Source organism: Leucopleurus acutus, assembly GCF_964270905.1.
Source record: "Leucopleurus acutus genome assembly, chromosome: 3".
Classification (NCBI taxonomy): Eukaryota; Metazoa; Chordata; class Mammalia; order Artiodactyla; family Delphinidae; genus Leucopleurus; species Leucopleurus acutus.
The window spans coordinates 61,900,824-61,919,506 of NC_139145.1; the positions used below are offsets into that span (position 1 = coordinate 61,900,824).

An 18,683-nucleotide genomic window follows, 5' to 3' on the forward strand; every position below is an offset into this window, starting at 1 on the left:
CGGAGATGTTAAAGCGGGAACAGTTTACTTAAATTATATACAGTTCGGCCAGGACTTAACTGTGTACTGTTGAGTGTTGCCCTGGGGGAATGTGCAGGTGAGTAAGTAGTACTTACTGTTCATCCCTGTTCAGAAGTAGCCCGGGCCCAGCTGTGTGGGTGTGATATGTGCCAATGGAAGATGTATGAATGGCCCAGCTTCCAGTCCCTGGTGTACAGGGTTTGCATGAGTGGGGTCTGTGGAGGGATGGGGGGGTGGGCGGGGGACCTCAAGTCACTGTCCAAGCTGGGCTGGTTGGTCGATCACTTCATTCAGAAGGATTGTCACTGGGGCTCTTCACCAGGGGTGGGCAGGACAGGCCTGATGGAGCGGAGACCGATAACACATTGCCTGCCCAGAGATGTGACTGGAAATAGCTCAGAGGTAAGGTGGTGTCTGGGACACTAGTTTCTTCCCAATAGATGGAATGTTTTGTATTTCTCAACAGCATGATTAGTAGGGGTTTCCACTGCACACAAATTGAAATTACAGGAAAATTTCACGTCATACAGCTGATGCACTTACATAATATCATCTGGAAATCTCACATTTCCAGTGACTTCTATTATCATTTCAGAGATGCTTTTCCCACCTGCCAGCCACCCCTCCTTCCTGTTCTCCCCAGTCAGTTAGTGTGAAAAATAACTAGTTTGCACTGAGTCCTTTGGAGAGCAGTTTGCCTATAGCCCCTTAACTAATCTCTTTGTAAAGGTTTGGGGTTTGACAAAGTGGGATTAACCTCCATCTAGGATCTATAAACCTGGCTTTAGTCCACCTGGCCCTGCAGGGCAATGCTTCTCCTTTTTGTATTTATCTGCAGGGGTCTTCAGATGACCCCAAGGGGCTGCCTGCCCTCAATTCGCCTTACTTCCTTCTGTACATGTCTCCACTGCTCACTCCTGGTCGAGACAAATGAGGCTTCCATTTATTATCTAGACTGGTAATTTTTATTACCTCAGGTAATCTTCAGATGATACTTCAGTGTTCAAACAACTTAGCTAAAATATGTGTGAAGGAGAAATGATCTGTTCCAGGAGAGCGAAGTGTCTTTGATCTGTAGTAGCTAAAGCTGTAAGGTATATATGAATTACGTCATCATCTTCATAAGTGGGAGTAAAGCAGTTGGGTCTCAAAAGTGGTTTCCATTTGATTGTGCCACTTCATCTCTTCCTCAGAGTTGCTTTGACATTCTTTGGAGCTGAAATAAACATCTCCGGAAAGGCAACCCCCTGGAGAATAGTTGAGCTGAATTGCCTCGGCCATGTGGGGGCTGTGGGACAGGGGAAGAAAAATTCAGGTTCCCAATCAAAATGGGCTAAACCCAGAGACTTTCCAATTCGTTATGACATCCATGATGAGGAGACTTAATCACTAAAATTATGGCAGGAATATTTTTGCATCATTTCATGGTAGGGAGGCTTAAAAGTTTTCTTGGAAGATGCATTATAGATCAGAATGTCCTTTGGTATATGTGTATATATACGTATTTTATTAACATGTCCTGATAAATATATCCTTATTAATATCTTTTATATATATAATATATAATATGTGTTATATATGTATATATTTTAAAAAGATTTCGCTTCCCATGAATGTTTATCAAAACAGGGTATCTCTAAAGTAGTTGAAAAACCAAAGTTAAATTCCTTTGCACCAGCCACTGTGTGCCGATAATTTCACAGGATCCAGTATTGTGTTTAGTGGGATATTTATTTAGTGAAATGAATATGGTTTTACCTCTTTTGATCAGCGGTGGAGGGTTTAAAAAAATAATTGAGGCCATGATCACTCCCACGACTCTCCCTCCACCACCAGCACCACTCCCTTCTTCGTCATTCTAGACGTTATCATTGGTCGCTTTCTTACTGTGATCTGTGTGCTTTTTTTTTTTAATAATTTTTATTGGAGTATGGTTGCTTTACAAGGTTGTGTTAGCCTCCACTGCACAACAAAGCAAATCAGCCATACGCATACAGACATCCCCTCCCTTTTGGACTTCCCTCCCATTTAGGTCACCACAGTGCATTAAGTAGAGTTCCCTGTGCTATACAGTATGTTCCCATCAGTTGTCTATTTTATACATAGTATCAGTAATGTATATGTGTCAATCCCAGTCTCCCAGTTCCTCACACCCCACCCCTTTCCCCCTTGATATCCATACGTTCTCTACGTCTGTGTCTCTATTTCTGCTTTGCAAATAAGATCATCTATACCATTTTTCTAGATTCCACATATATGTGTTATTATACAATATTTGCTTTTCTCTTTCTGACTTACTTCACTCTATATGACACTCTCTAAGTCTATCCACGTTTGTACAAATGACCCAAATTCATTCCTTTTTATGGCTGAGTAATATTCCATTGTATATATATGTACTACATCTTCTTTATCCATTCCTCTGTTGATGGACATTTAGGTATGCTGACTTTTGTTGTGTTTTTACTGTGACTGTATGCTCACCTGGAATGTTTCATGATTTTGGACATAACTCAGTATGCTCAAATTTGAGAGTCTTTTTAAATTTATAGGTTCTTCCAGGTTTTAACAGTCCCTAAAGAGTTGGGTGATTTTCATTTTCGAAGCGGTATCATGAAATGGAATAAGCCCTTCCTCGTATGGTGAGAATTTAGAGGAAGACTGTTCTCTGCCCTGTCCAGCAGAGGCCTGATATTATTATCCTGTGCAGTGTAGCCAATAAAATATACATGCATGGTAACACTGCCACCCTTCACTCTTCAGCCTGTAGTATGCACTAATAGGAGTTATTGAATTTAATAAATAACTGTATCTAGGTATGCGAACTTCTATTTAGGTGTATGTTTTAAGAATTAACTGTTGCTGAGGTCCTTGCAAGTCAGTTTTAAAAGCTTCATTAGTAGAGATAAAATTACCCGTTAAGAGGCCAACACAGACGGATACACCTCGCCTGGCGAGTGTGATCTAGTACATCCGCCATGCCTTCCACCACAGTCTGAATTTTAACAGGCCACATCTTTATTGGGCCAGGAGGAAGATCAGAGGCGAGGGCTTTTCAAGTCCTGTGCTTTTCTGGTCTCTGGACCAGGCTCTGGGGTCCACGCAACGTAATGCACTTAGGTACCGGGCAGCACCTGGGTGGTGTGGAGCTGGCACGCTGCTTCCCACGGTGGGATTTGCCGCTGTGAGAAAGGAGGTAGAAGCGTCAACAGCACAGCAATTCCTGGGTCTGTTTTAGGATAACCTAAAATATATGCTATATTTAAAAATTTGAGATAGAAAATAAGATAAAGGAAGATCTGGGCTGGTGCCCGTGGATGTTAAGCCCTGGAGAAATGACCAGCCAGTCGTCCTTTGTCCCTTGAGCACTGACTGTTAAGTGGGACTCAGGGGTGAGGTGAAGCTCTAGAAGAGCGTTCTTCTAGCTTTGGCTTTTTCCGCGCGAGTTTGGATGGTATCAACTATGGTCCTTATCAGACGTTGCCCCAGAGGCAGAGTGGATTGATTGGCACAGGCCCAGCTGCTTGGACTGCCCATGTCTGCAGACCTGGCTGGTCCAGTGTGGAAGGCTGATCCGTGAACTCCGGCCACTCACATTTGGACCTCGCTGCTGCAGTGACCGCTAAGTGGCCCGTGCTCAGTGGCCATCCCCCAAGTGGGCTCTGGTGCCTCTCTCTCAGCTGTAGCCACAGCGGTCACACCCAAGGTTGTCTGGGCTGCTAGCTCATTGGGTTCTGCTTTGGCACCCGCTTTCCTAAGGCAGATCAAAAGCAATCAGATGCAGGGAAATCATTTTCCTTCCCCACTTGGCCTTGCCGGGCAAGAGGCTGTTTGAAGGACTCATTTTGCACAATGAGCTTTGACTCAGGTGTACCTTCACATTTGGGCAGCAGTTAGGCAGTATTATTACATGTGCAATGAGTTTCTAAATATTCTCATGCAGATAGCCACTTTTAGAGGTTTTATATTTAAAACCATGATTTTCCCCAAGAAATATGTAAAAATGGCAGTTATAGTTAGCCTGGAAATGTGGCAAGGTCCAGAAGAATGCTTCACATTCCATCCAAGTTATAACGTATGTTGAAATCACTAGGGAATATCCAGTTCTTGAGACCGGCTCAAACCTCACTTGGATATCAAAGGGAATGTGACATGTGAAACTAAAGCAGAGGAACTTGTCTTTGGCTCCAGTCCTTCCTTGTTAGACACACATCCTAAGCTTCCAAGGACTTCCATGTATTAGAACAGCATGTTCAAGTAGAAAATAGTTCCCATGATTTTAGACTGCAGTTGGGTGGTACCATCCTCTGGATGTGCAGAGGGCACTGATGAACCACAGTTGGAAGGACAGAGGTTTTGTTGTTTTTTCTCCAGTGGTGAGGGTGAGTTCATCCTGGGTTATCTCTTCTCTTGCCCTTGTGAACAGCAGAATGTCTGAGTCACTTGCTTATATTTAGTGCTGAGTATATTGGCCATCAAAGCTGAGAAATCAAGGGGTACATTTCCCACCAATCATCCAGCTCTTAGCTTAGAGTCATTAACTCTGGCTGCCACATAATTCAAAAGACTAGGATTATATTTAAAATAATAAATGGAGTGAGATGTGGCAGAGGGATTCTTTTAAACTTTCTCAGTGATATTTCATGGTGTAGACCTCAGAGACTTCCTAACCAGATGGGTGAGAAGACCAGTTATGCCATAAATTTAAAGCCAGAGCAAAGTGGGCCAATTCCTCAGAGTTAAAAATGATTTAATGCTGAATCCCCAGGATCCGGAGGAACCCGTTCATGTTTATTCACGCTCTGGAAGAATGGAATCACTGCCCAAGGAGCAATGTTCTGATTTTACTCTTAAATCCAGTTTCCTAAAATCTATTTAAGGGCTTAGGTGAACGCAACCAGGATCTAATAAAGCCAGGTAATTGAATGACACAGAGGCCGATAAAATTCACAGGAGATGGTGTCGGAGATAAAGGGCCGCAGGAGACGGCATGGCATGGACCATAGTTGAAACTAATTGTGCACTTTGACCTAAATGAACTTCTCTAGAAGAGACGTCGAGGCCTCATTTTGGCCAGCTTTCTGGAACTGCAGCCTGCAGAGTACCAGCCGAAAACACATCCAGCAGATCATTTGAGTGTATGCAGGAGGGAATTAACTGCATGGGGGCACATGCCCTAAAAACGGCTGTGGAGGTGTTTTGCACGGGTGAGGCCTCTGCATGTTGCAGACAGTTGAGCTGAGCTGACAGAGTGGCTGTGCTCGGCCGCAGTGGGGTGGGTGAGCACTTACAGGGAGGAGAAAGAGTGGGCCGTGGAGGGTTGGAAGGGAAGGGTTATTAGCAGTGGCGAAGAGGTTAATGTGACGATAGAGAAGTGAGTGACCTGGACCCTTGCACTTTCAAAGTAATGAAGTGTCTAGCCTCGGAGCAAGCTTCACGCAAGAAGGACATGGTTATGAATGAACCAGATTGGGCAGCCTTTGTGTTTTTATCTTTACACAGCTGGGACACATGGTATTAAGCTGAATATATGCCTGTGGTTAATTCTCACATTTGAATGGCCCTCTGTTTTCAGGTTTGGGGAGTGTTAGAAAACTGGAGTTGTGGGCCAGAATTACATGTCTTCGTGTAGGAGAAATGTTGACAGTTGAATTATCAGTGGTTACAAACACAGAGGCTTAATCCCAAGTGAGAACAGCTACGCATCACCACTAGCGGTATAATTGATAGCAAATAAGTCTTGCACCTAGAAGGTGTCTCCGTTTATCTGTCAAACCAGGAAGAGCAGTGCTGTTTCCATATTAGGCTGAAATGTATTAACTCTTCTAGTGTATAATCCATACAGTTTGAAAGACAAGAACTTAAAAAGTCAATTGATATTTTTGATTGCACGTGAATGCCTTGGAAAGATTTCTAAGCCCTTAGTGTTTTCCTTTGTGTTTTGGGAGGTGGGGGGAAAGGCAGCTTTTTATGCATTTATGTGAGAAGCTTCTTGGAATCTGACCTTTGTTTTCCGTTTTTTTTTCTCATATAGGATGATTATTTCAGAAACTGGAACCCCAACAAGCCTTTTGACCAAGGTAAAGGATGCCCTTTTTCTTGCTGTATATTCCATGGGGAATGCTGTCTCATTTTTCCTTCCTTGAATGCCGATTTACTCTTCCCTTAAAGGCCAGCTAGCTGTCTTATTTTACTGACTTTTGTGGACTGAATTGACTGGGGTGATAGAAATTATTTTTATCAAATTGGTTATTTGTCTGAGATTGCCTAAGACTGATTAAAACATGTTTTTATTGAATTGACCACTATAATCGTTGGTTGGTTTTGTTAGAGCACAAACACATAAAGAAACCAAATAGTAAAATGCTTATCAGACTCACCCGGTGAATTGTTGGGCTGAGTCCAGTGATTTCATTCATGGAACAGACTGTGCCTGGAGACGCTGTCCAATTCACATGAGCCACAAAAATGAAACTTTCTTGTCTAGAAATAGGCTAATCCCGGGAGGCTTTCAGGGGCGCTGATATTTCATTTGTTAAATAACTTCATCGTGTTTCTAAATAGAAGCTTGTTTCAGGGGCAGCTCACTGACCGCTTGGGTTTTAGCTTGGTCCTCAGAGGGCTCTTTCCACTCATACCAGCAAGCACAAAGCCAGGCTCCTGAAGGCCATTGTAAATCTCTGTCCTCCTGTGAGCTATTTAAGACACAGTGAGGACCTGCTGTGAATCACATCCCTGTTCCTATTGTTCCGTGGGGGGCTGCTGTTGGCACAGACCCTGCTGCTGAAATGGTGGCAGATTGTACCTGAAGTACGTATATGCAATTAATGCTGCAACTCAGAGGGAAAATGTTACCTACCGAGTCTCAAAGGTTCACGCTTCTGAGAATCAGCTTCAGTTCTGTAGACTGAGTATTTGATGTGGTCACGATGGTCAACTTGACACAAAGAAGTCAAGGAAAGCGTTGACGTGTAACACGATAGAAGGCGCCCCTTTCCGCTCTCTCCTTTGTCACTTTAATGGGTCACTCCAACCGGACTCTGGTTTTCTTGCAAGCAAAATTGGCATTAAAATTTTCGCATAGACATTTAGCGTATGCCCTCAAGTAGTGCAACACTTTGTTCATTCATACGTGCATGCATTCATTCATTCTCAAACATTTATTGACCTAGCACTCTGGAACAAGCACCGAGCCAGGTCCTGGGGATAAAACAGAAAACCTGTGGTGCCCATCCAGGAGGAGCTCAGAGTGGGGAGTGGGGAAATAGCTCAGTGAACAATTGCGGTGGGAGATGTGTTAATGGCTATGATGCAGGTGTGTGCAGGTGAGACTATAGGTGGGAGACTTAGTGGGCATGCATGTGTGTGTTGTGGGCAGGTGCTAGGGGAGGCTTGCTTTTGGAGGCCCCGTCTGGGCTATACCTATGCCAGTGGGCTCCAAGAGCCTCACACTTCAGCAACTTTAAAAAAATTAAAAAAATTTTTAATTGAAATACAGTTGATTTACAATATTGTGTTAGTTTCAGGTGTACAGCAAAGTGATGAAGCTGTACATAGGTATAAATATTTTTTCCAGTTCTTTTCCATTATAGGTTATTACCAGATATTGAATATAGTTCCCTGTGCTATACAGTAAATCCTTGTTGTTTATCTATTTTATATATAGTGGCGTGCATCTGTGAATCCCATACTCCTACTAATTTATCCCTTCCTCACCCTTTCCCCTTTGGTAACCATGTTTGTTTTCTATGTCCACGAGTCTGTTTCTGTTTTGTAAATAAGTTCATTTGTATTATTTTTTAGATTCCACATATAAGTGGTATCATATACTATTTGTCTTTCTCTGTCTGACTTATTTCACTCAGTTTGATAATCTCTAGGTCCATCCATGTTGCTGCAAATGGCATTGTTTCATTCTTTTTTATGGCTGAGTAGTATTCCATTGTGTATATATACCACATCTTCTTTATCCATTCATCCGTTGATGGACACTTAGGTTGCTTCCATGTCTTGGCTATTGTAAATAGTGCTGCTATGAACATTGGGGTGCATGTATCTTTTTGAATTAGTTTCGTGTTTTCTGGATTATATGCCCAGGAGTGCGATTGCTGGACCATATGTTAGTTCTATTTTTAATTGCTTAAGGAACCTCCATACTGTTCATAGTGCACCAATTTACCTTCCCACCAACAGTGTAGGAGGGTTTCCTTTTCTCCACACCCTCTCCAGCATTTGTTATTTGTAGACTTTTTGATGACGGCCATTCTGACTGGTGTGAGGTGATACCTCATTGTAGTTTTGAGTTGCATTTCTCTAATAATCAGCAATGACGAGGATCTTCTCATGTTCCTGTTGGCCATCTTGATGTCTTCTTTGGAGAACTAACAACTTTAACAGTGGCTGAATCATCACAGTAAATCACAGTAAAACATATGAAAGTATTTGTAATTTAGAAATTTTCCATCAAAGATGATCAAAATTTCTAAAAATTTCTCAAAAGGCTACACCTTCATGTTGGAAGAACACTCAGATGTAGAGCAACGCGTTCCCTGTGTGTACCTGGTAAATGAGCCCTTCTGCAAACACCCCTACCAGGATCTTTCTTATGGAGGTACCGCAGGTGATCGCGACCATGAACTGACGCTTTCCAGTCCAGAAAAAGATTTAGGCTCTAGTCCTGTAAGGATCAAGTGTTGCCTAAATAAATGCCAGATTTACTCTTCCCCAAGACCTGCCAACAAACACTAAAACTTTACCAGGAACATTTTAATTTTTACTCATTCGCATTGGGAAAGGTTATACACGAAGGTGGGCATCATTTGTCACTTCATATATGTAAATGATATATCTACATATATGATATAAATGATAGCTTCCTTTGAACATGCTATTTAAATCTGTCTAACCACAAAGTCCAAACAAGGATTTTTCTCTCCAAGGAAGGTTAGCAACCATACCCAGCAGCGTCCTGCCCCTGCTCCCTCTTTTCCGAGCTCAGCAGGCTTGAAAGCTCGATCTGCTGAGATAAATCCTTGCAGAAAACCTCATGACTTTCTGGGGTATAACTGAGGACCTTAGCTGAGAAGCCTCACTTTGTACCTCAGGTGTAGCTGCTGTTGGCTATTTATATCCTGAGCTGGGGGGAGAGCAGGCAGGGCTGAGAATAGCCTTCACTTAAAATATCGGCTCCAGCAGATGTCATCAATTACACTGGGTGCCGCTCAATAAAAATGGGAGGTTACTATATCAGCGCTGACACAGCCTGGCGCAATATAAACCACAGGCATGGGAGAGATCGGGCATTTCATCTTCCAGCAAATAGGAGGATTGCCGAGCTCCAGTGGAGATTGTCAGCTGCAGAGAGAAGTCGTTTCCCCTCCTGAGCTAAAAAAGAATCCGACATGGCTCAGGCAGTTTTGTGGTTGGGGATGACTTTCAGTTTATAGAAATGGAACTTGCTGGAAAGCATTTTAGAGGGCCAGATGACAAGCATGTTCTGAGATGGAGGTGGAAGTGGCTTCATGATAGAAGTGGGTGTGGAATGGGCTTGAAATGCAGGGGGAGAAAAGGGGAAGGAAGGCCGTGCACGGGGGATTCTGGTAGAGAGCAGCCAGATAGGTGGATTTGAGGCAGGCTGTGAAGGGCATTTCATACCAATCTATGAAGTTTAAACTTTGTTTTCTTGGCAGTGGGGACCCGTAGAGAGTTTTTGAGCAGAGGAGTGACAGGTTGAAGGCAATACTTTAGAGGACCTAGTTTGGTGGCTCAACAGCAGTGATTCGGAACCCAAGACACACCTGCTAAATGCTGCCCCTCCTACTGGACTCTTAGGTAACTTCTCCATTGCATCATTCATTGCCTTGCATCCCTGGGCTTTGGTCACAGATGGTCAGACTTAACCATTCAGCTCTGTAGCTTGACCTCTGAAATGCCCTGTAGCTCCTGATTGTCTCAAGTACTGATGTGAATAGTAAGGACACACAGAGTATTCAAGAAATAGTTACTTCCCTGTAATTGCTCTTTCTGCTGAAGGATAGTTACTGAACTTTGAACAACAGGGCTTCATAGAGCAAGCACTTATCATGTAATGACTCCAAGGTAGTTAGAAGAAAAGCACCTCACTGGAGGTGTCCTTCCACAAGGCTGAAAACGTCTTTAACGTGTTATCTTTAAGAGGATCATTAATGCTTCTGTCAGTGGAGTATAATAGCTGTCACCTTGAGGCTTTTCTAAGAATTCTTTCTGAGATTTGGATAAAGTAGTCTATCCTTTTTGATTGTGATGACTTAATGCCAAATCTCCTCACAGAAGGGACAGAAGGGGGTTCAGAATTGAAGGCAACAATTATTAACTCAGGTGAGAAATTTCCTTTGTGAAGTCCACAAAGATAGCTGCCCTGGCGGGAGTTGGACAGGCTGTATAGTTCACGAGGGCGACTGGCAGATGCAGACGGCTTCCTGGCTTATATAGGCAGGAGGACTGGGGCCCTCAGAGTGGCCCTCTGCGGGAGGCTGGCCGAGCCTGGAGGGCTCTGGAGTGACTCCAGAGTTTTGGGTGGCCTCTGCCGCTTTTGCCTCTGGCACCTTCCCTACGCTGGCCCCTAGCAAACCTGGAGCATAGAGTGGGTGTTGAGCAGACATGAGTTTTATGCTTCTGAAAGTGGCATCTGGTCCAGCAAGATGCTTCCCCAAGAAAACAGTCCCTGCGCAAACAAGTTTGGGACACACATATGCTCTGTTCATCTCGTGGAGATTCACAGTGTTTGTTAGCAATTTAAAAGCTCTAAGAAGTCTTTTAGTAAAGAAGCCCATTTAACTTACCATGTGCTAAATTTGCCTTTGACCACATGCTTTTGCTGTTATTTTTTTCACACCATACCTGTCATGTCCCCAGCAAAAGTGGTATCTTCTGTGGGATACACTTTGGTGAGTGCAGTATGGGGTCCCGGGGTTTGTAGTCAGATCCTCTAAATTTGGAACTTGACTCTGCCAGTTATTAGCTGTGTGATTCTAGGCAAGTTGCTTAACCTCTCTGATTCTAAGCCTTCCCATCTGGACATGGTAACAATAAGAGCACCTAGAGGATTAAATGAGATAATGTGTCTGGCAGACAGCAAGCGCTCTGTTAAGTGTTGTTTTAGCCAGCCATTGATCTTTTTTGCTCCCTCCTCTTCCTGTCTAGCTGCCTTTCCGTGTTGCTTCTCTCCCTTCCCACGCAGGTTTTCTTTCTTTCTTCTTGTATTCCCTCATGGGAGCGCTCACAGTTGTAATGCTCTGGAGCTCCCGGGCTAAATTAGAGGTGGCCTGTCTTACGCTAGGTGAGTCATTGCCGTTGCACCTCCACGTCCTCATTATTGGGGCTGACAAGGTTCAGGCTCTTAATGCTCATTCATTCATTCATTCATTCAACAGGTACCGAATGCTGATGTCTAAACCCCCTATGCTAGATAGTAGGGACCACACTAAAGAAGGTCTTTCTTGGGCCCCTTGGGATTATAAATCATTAGTCATCTGTCCAAGTTCTTACACCAGCACGGAGTGTGTGTCCGTACTGGGGGTGACAGGGTGGGGAAGCGAAAAGTATTGACCTGGGAAACTCATATGATGTCACCTGTTTACCCTAGTGACACAGGGCAGTTTTAGTTGGGATGACAGTTTTTGCTACCGATTGGCCTCACTCAGTCTGTGTCTGTTGACTGTGGATCAGGGCACCCGCAGCCTTAGCTGACCAACATTCCCTTCGGTGTGACGCTGAGGGTGCAGTCTCACAGATCCTCTTTTTCCTTGGAGTCCGGTGGCTGATGAGGAAGTTTATTCAAAGGGCCTGGAGGGGAAAGAGAGAATTGGTCGAACCACAATCAATACTGTGTACAAAAATAAAAGGTGTTGCTTTGGGGATTCACTGAGGGAGCGGATGAACAAGGAGCAAAGTGAATTCTAACAGGCAGCTTCAAAACTTCTAGACCAGTCCTTTTTGTGTTTGTTTGTTTTTTTTGTTTTGCGGTACACGGGCCTCTCACTGTTGCGGTCTCTCCCACTGCGGAGCACAGGCTCCGGACGCGCAGGCTCAGCGGCCATGGCTCATGGGCCCAGCCGCTCCGCGGCATGTGGGATCTTCCCGGACCGGGCCACGAACCCGCATCCCCTACATCGGCAGGCAGACTCTCAACCACTGCACCACCAGGGAAGCCCTAGACCAGTCCTTTTCGAAAAAGAAAATTGGAGCTTATTCATAATGCTTTTGCCAAGTGAAAGGTTTTTATTGTTGTCTTTGTATTGCGGGGTTGAGAAGGTAATTTGTGTATAAAACCATTGCATCACTTTAATATAAAATTCTGATTACCTGAAGATGTCCTGCAGTGATGGAATGCAAATTAATCTAGGTTCCATTCTGCAGCCATGGTCCGCTCAGGAAAGAACCCACTGGTGTATTTGGGTAAGAAGTTCCACTTGATGGGACAAACCGTTTTAGGAAAAATGACTGAAGGGGATTTTATCATGGAACTTTTTCTGAGACGAGTGGGTTCCTTTAATGTGGAATAAATGAATGTTTTAGGTAAAGTGTGGAGGTTTAAAAGATAACGTTTTTCCTTCTGGAGTGAATATTAATCATTTTTCCTCCAGAGCGGCCTGGCTGTGACTAAATCTCAGATGATGCTGGTGATCTTCAGAGCAGAATATGAACTTGTAGAAACTGATCTCCAGATAAAAATAGAGCTCCGGAAGGCAGGGTCCCCTTTCACTCATGCTGTTCACTTGAGTAGAATAAAAGAAGAAAAACCTTGCCCTTTGACCTCCAATCTATTATACCAAGATCCTGATAAGCTCAAATCCTCACCAAAGCCCTGAACTGTTTTCAGGCGAAAATTCTAAAACTCGAAAGGAGAGAGTACTTCCTGTGCTCCAGCCGTGTTTCTGGAGCCAGAGCCCCGTGGACTATCACAGCAACATGTTTTGTCCGAGTTTTAAAGAGCTCCTGGTGGAGCCAGGATTGCTTATTTCTAAAATGTTTCTTTAGAAGGAGATTTCTTTCCCTCTAGATTAATCTGAAATTTTACATGATAGGCTTTATAGAAATCTTACATCCCCATAGCTTTCCTCTTGATGTGGAATTTAACCTCGCCCCAAAAGGAACCTCTGACTTGCATTCGTCGGGCCTTGAAAAATTTTCAGTGTTTAAGGATCTATTCATCCTATCTGATCCTTCGGGCTACTGATTCTCAGAGGCAGCTGGCCTGGTTTGTGGGAAGCATCTAATTTTCTCCGGGTTCCCTCATGTTTGGTCTGGTTGGTTCCTCCCTCTCGCCTTTGCCTTTGCACATAAGTTAAGGACCATTCTCTCCCCTTAACAGAAATAGCTCCTGGTATTTAAAATAACCAATTCCTGCCCCAGACATTCACACCTCACTCCAGACACCTCCGCCTCTCACCTCCTGCCATCTCTCCTTCTCTTTCTTGACTATGACGATACAATAGTAACTATTTTTAAAAATTTCAAGTGTTGATTTTTAAATTTTCCAAGTCAACTCTGCCAGAGAAGAAGCAGAAAACTGCTAATTCAAATATTGGTTTGCTCCTCCTTTAACTCAGCCTATCTGCTTTGAAGTTAGATCAAGTTGAATGTTTTATCTTTCATCTCTGGCCGCCTTTACCTGTCTGCTTATTTTAAGGAAATAAAACATCAGATATAAGACTGAAATCCCCCAGGGGCCCCTCCTTGGTCCTCTTTCCCGTTTTCTTTTCTTTAAAGGTGACCGTGTCGTTAACATGCTTTTCTTTCCATGTTCTTGTCCTTTTATGTCATACGTGCATGTCTACAAGCACTGTTATACATATAGAAATAAATGTTTTCTCCTCTAACCTGTTTATTTCACTGAAAATCGTTTTCGATTGGTTAGCTGTCGATACAGTTAATTCCTTTATGTTGTGATGTTCTGTGGTACTAATATGCTCCAGTTTACCCACCGTCCCCCGTTGGTGGACATTTATGTTGTCTCATTTGCTTTGCCGTTGGAGCTGCTTTCTCTTAGCATTTCTAACACATGCTGACTGATTCGTCCATCCAGTCCCTGGCCTGGAGAGTGTGGTGTCCCCCAAGGGAGGCCAAGGTGGGACAGGACTCTGCCACTCTTAAAATGTGCGACTTCAGGCGAATCACTGGCCTTTCTTTTTTTTTTTTTTAACATCTTTATTGGGGTTCACTGGCCTTTCTTGACTTCCGTTTGCCCACCTCTGCGATAAAACGGGTGGGCCAGGTGGCCCCTGAAGTCCTTTCCTTCTGATAGCCAAGCTATCGTGGTTTCAGGCAATGTAGAATCTGTGTATGTTTTCCTCATGAAGGAAGGAAAAATGAAAAATTTGAAGTCTGATGCTCTTATTTCAAAGGTTACAGTTTAACCAATGAGGTATGAATATCGCTTCAATAAAACCAATGGAATTAAATGGGCCTTTTAACCATCAGGGGTGGGGAGGGAGGCTCAGAATAAAAAGCAGAAAGGACCAGAGTAGGAGGTACTTTGTTTTCTCACAGAGTCCTGTGGGCACTGCAAGAGGTGGAGGAAAGAGCCAGGGTTTAGAAGGCTCGGGTTCAAATCTCGGCTCCCCCGTGAATGTGGGACATCCACTTGAGGCATGTGACTTATCTAGGCTAACGATATCCATCTGGTGGACGTTTGTGATGACTGTGCGAGCTCATGATTGCAGAGAGCCGGGGAGTTGGTATGTGGCGTGTGCCCAGGAAAGCTCAGTTTCTTCTCAGCTCAGCCTTGCCGGGGACCCCTGTGCAAGCCCCATCTCCTCACAGGAGCCGGCCGCTGTGGGTGTTAAGTTCCCGGCTTCCTCTGGCTCCTCTAGCAGCTGCCAGTAGCCTGGCAGCTCCAAGGAGCCAAAGCCATTCTGGGTTGTGTTCCACCCTTTGGATGGAATCATGAAGGCTAGTAAAATTTCCCGTGCAATTATGGGGCGCTTGTGGCTTTCTATTACTGTGTTTAAGAGGTTCTTTTAGCACGAACAGATCCATTTAAAAGACATGTTTATCACCTTTCCCCAAACTCATAAAACGTAGTGTTAGTTTTATAAAAAGAGAAAAAAAAAAAAAAAGAAGAAGCAAACCCAAACCTTCGGCTATTCCATCTGCTAGAACAACAGCCCCTGAATTAATTACATAGTATTTGTTGAGTCCTAATGAAACAACCTTGGTTTGGGGAAATTCTCAATAGGGGAAAAACTGTCAGTTGAATTTTTTTTTTTTTTTTTTTTTTTTTGCGGTACGCGGGCCTCTCACTGTTGTGGCCTCTCCCGTCGTGGAGCACAGGCTCCGGACGCGCAGGCTCAGCGGCCATGGCTCACGGGCCCAGCCGCTCCGCGGCATGTGGGATCTTCCCGGACCGGGGCACGAACCCGTGTCCCCCGCATCGGCAGGCGGACTCTCAACCACTGCGCCACCAGGGAAGCCCTGTCAGTTGAATTTTTAAATGGATCAGTAATGCTGGGTAAATTTCCTCACTGGAGACCACAGAGTGGATGAGAGCATTTTCCCAATGGGAGATGGCTGCCTGGAGAAACACTCGCCAGTATCACCTGTGCCCCATAGCTCTTCTGCCTAAGGTCCAGAGTTTGCTTCTGTTAAAGTTCTTCAGTGTGTGTTATGTAACACTTCCTTGCTGGAGGCCTATCAAATGTTTGTCCTGCCCTGATAACCGTGTATGATGAAAGGCAGCGTGATGTATTGGGAGGACCCTGGGCGTTGCAGTCTCAAAGATTGAGTTCAGCTCCCGCTGTTCCATCTAATAACTGTGTGTACCTAGGCAAACGCTTCACTTCTCTGGGCCTCAATTTCCTTATCTGTAAAATAGAAATTATGTTGTTCTTCACAGCTGTGACATGAAGGGTCTGTAAAACTCTGGATGTGGTGCCTGATCCAGTCTTATTATCACGTACGTGAGAAAGGCAATAAGGCTTTGGTAAAAGGAGGAGGGTTGATGTTTTGTTCTGGGTTCTCAGTGTGAGAAGTTCTTAGGGGTTTCGATGTGTCTGCGTCTCCCTTTTGGTGTGTGAGCTAATTGATCAGTGAATTGTTCACTGATCACTTAGTAGGTGCTGAGCTGGTTTCATGCAGGAACATGGTGAGGAATGTGACGGCAGCTTTCTTCGGGGCGCTTGTAGTCTGTGTAGCCGAGAGAGAGACAGAGAGACACGTGAAATGCAATAACCCAGGGTGTGTGCTTGGGGCTCCCAGACAGAGTCTTGCAGATGGGGGCGCTCGGGGGATGGGACAGCCCGCCCTTCCTGGGTGGGAGTCAGGAGAAGGATGGTGGAGAAAGTGACCCGGAGCCTTTCTAAGGATGGGTAGATGCTGGGAGGTGAGCTGGAGGGGCAGCATCTGACGGAAAGAAACGTTTCCTGATGGGTGAGACTTTGGTTACCAAAGAAGTGAAGTTTGATAGGATGCTTTAAAAAAATACATTTATTAAGAGAGAGGAAGAAAATGTAAGTCATGACTTCAGTAGGCTGCTTCCCTCTGTCGCCAGTTATCTCTCCGGATCCTTCTGATGTTGAAATACCCCTAGAGTGGGGACTGCAGACAGTGAGGTAGGTCTGGTGCAGGAACACCGGGGGTGGGGCGTGGGATCTGGGACAAGCCAGCACCTACTCCACCTCCAGAGAGTGACCGTGACCCAGCTGTTGCTGAGGGTGGTCCTGAGGGTGCTGGGGCCCAGCATCGCCAGGACTTCTGCTTGCTGCAGAGGATCGAGAAATGAAGAAGTCTTTGTACGTGGGTAAAAACTCCTTATTCATCAGTATTAGCAAATAAATCCATTATTTAAAAAAAAAAAACGAGAAGAGGGTAAATATGTCCTTGGACTGTCTGTGGATTCTCCTAGAGGAGAGCTGAGGATCTCGTTGTCAGACCTCGTCTCTTGCCTGTGGTGTGTAGGCTCTGGAGGCTGATGGGTCCTTGAGGTGCCTCTGACCTGGAACAGCAGGGTGGCCCGAGGGTAGAGGCAGTATCTGGCAGAGCAGGGGCACGCGGCCTCGATGGAGTCATTGTTGCCAGGCTACGATTAGATGCCAGGAGGCCTGCAGCCACGTGTCATGAGCAGGGGAGCCCGAATGCTGGGCCGACCTCTGGGTTATTACTGCTGTTTCTCTGCGGCCTCCCGCACCACTTGCAGATGGATTGTTTTAATCTCGAGAAGAGGGAAACACGCCCCTGCCCTCTCACATGCATTCAAGCACTCACACAACTCACACGAAATAAGGTGCTAGGGGGATTTAGAAACACAAACCATGTCCCAGAGAGCCGGAGCCAAGTCCCTCTGATCTTGCGGTGATTGTGTGAGGCGCCGAGTCTCCTCGCTGTGGGGCAGCTTGGGGCAGTGCTGTGGGCAGTGGCATCCCCGAGGAGCCCTCAGCAGGAGACGAATGCTGGGTACAGCAGTTGGCCCCGTGCTGCTCCGGCTCTTCATTGGCCAAAAAATATTGGTAGAAGGGGATCAGAAAGGTGGGAAATGTCAGATGCACTGAATGCCAAGAGGAGAAGACCCCAGTTAGTTGGAGGGTGGTCCTTCTGAGCCGGCATTCTAGCCCCGAAGTGGCCCAGGGTTTGTGCCACCCACGAGTCCTGGCCTCTACTCCAGCCCCTGTCATTCCCTCTCCCTTCAAAATGTGGAGATAAATGCACTTGAGTTCTCCTGCTACGTTCACTTCAGGTCTGTAAATGCTCAGTTTCCGTGCAGAAACTTACCTGAAATGTCACTCAGCTGTCCTCAGATTTGTAACCGAATGATGATAACCTGACATTTCTGCCTTTTCTTAAAAATATGTTTTTTCTGTCTTATTCATGGAAAGATAACTTTCAGGAATGTATAATATCAGGTAATAAATAAATAGATGACAGTAGTTGGATCTAAGGAAAAGATGTGAGTGAATTAAGTAAAGCTGCAGCAAGGGTAGTACTCAAAACACACACACAGTACATTTCTGTGCACTTCTGGAGCGGGCCCTGGGGCTTCCTAATAACCAAAGGAAGGAAGGAAGCACATGGCCTTATGTGCCCATGAGATGAAAGAAAGGCAGCTTTTCATGAGAAATACAAGGTGTTCCTGGTATGGAGACCAGAGATGCCTTCCTTCAGTGAGTTCTCAAAAAGGGAGTTGTGTGGGCATGGACCACTTTCTTGACAGTGTCTGACAGTAAATACCACAGTAAGTTTTTACCATTGCTTCCCCCAGGATCTCTCGGTGTATGCCAATGGCATAGTGCCAAAGTGCAGTTCTATAAGGTAATTCGATGATAGCCCGGGCTAATAAAGAGTACACAGTCTTCTAAAGGTCTGGCTTGATACATGGATAAAATTGACAACATCCGGAAGAATGGATGGCCTGTCTCCATCAGAGAATACTCTGATTGTTTTGTTTCTGGTAACTGATTAGCATTGGGAACAGAGAGTTCTGGGCTCTTCCTGGCAGAAACAGGGAGTTCAGATCATCTGTGCTGCTAATTAGTGGAAGCAAATGGGTCTCCTTCATCAGCCAAGTGGTGGGTGGAGCCAATGTCCTCAGTCAGACATGCAGAATCCAACCCAGAACTACGACACCTGAACGCAGAGTCACCTTCCTGCACGCCAAGCCTGTAGGTAAATTCAGACCCACAGACAGTGGA

At 45.0% G+C, this 18,683-nt stretch overlaps 1 protein-coding gene across 1 annotated transcript in view; it reads left to right on the forward strand.

Annotated features, from left to right (window-relative positions):
• The window catches only part of SPOCK1 (SPARC (osteonectin), cwcv and kazal like domains proteoglycan 1), a gene marked incomplete at both ends in the record, with an annotated part of 546,421 nt that overhangs the window by 250,761 nt on the left and 276,977 nt on the right, over positions 1 to 18,683 (forward strand). Inside the window, one exon of the mRNA XM_082834973.1 lies at positions 6,056 to 6,101. Within this exon, the coding sequence (XP_082691099.1) occupies positions 6,056 to 6,101 (46 nt within the window). The remainder of the gene's footprint in view (positions 1 to 6,055; positions 6,102 to 18,683) is intronic.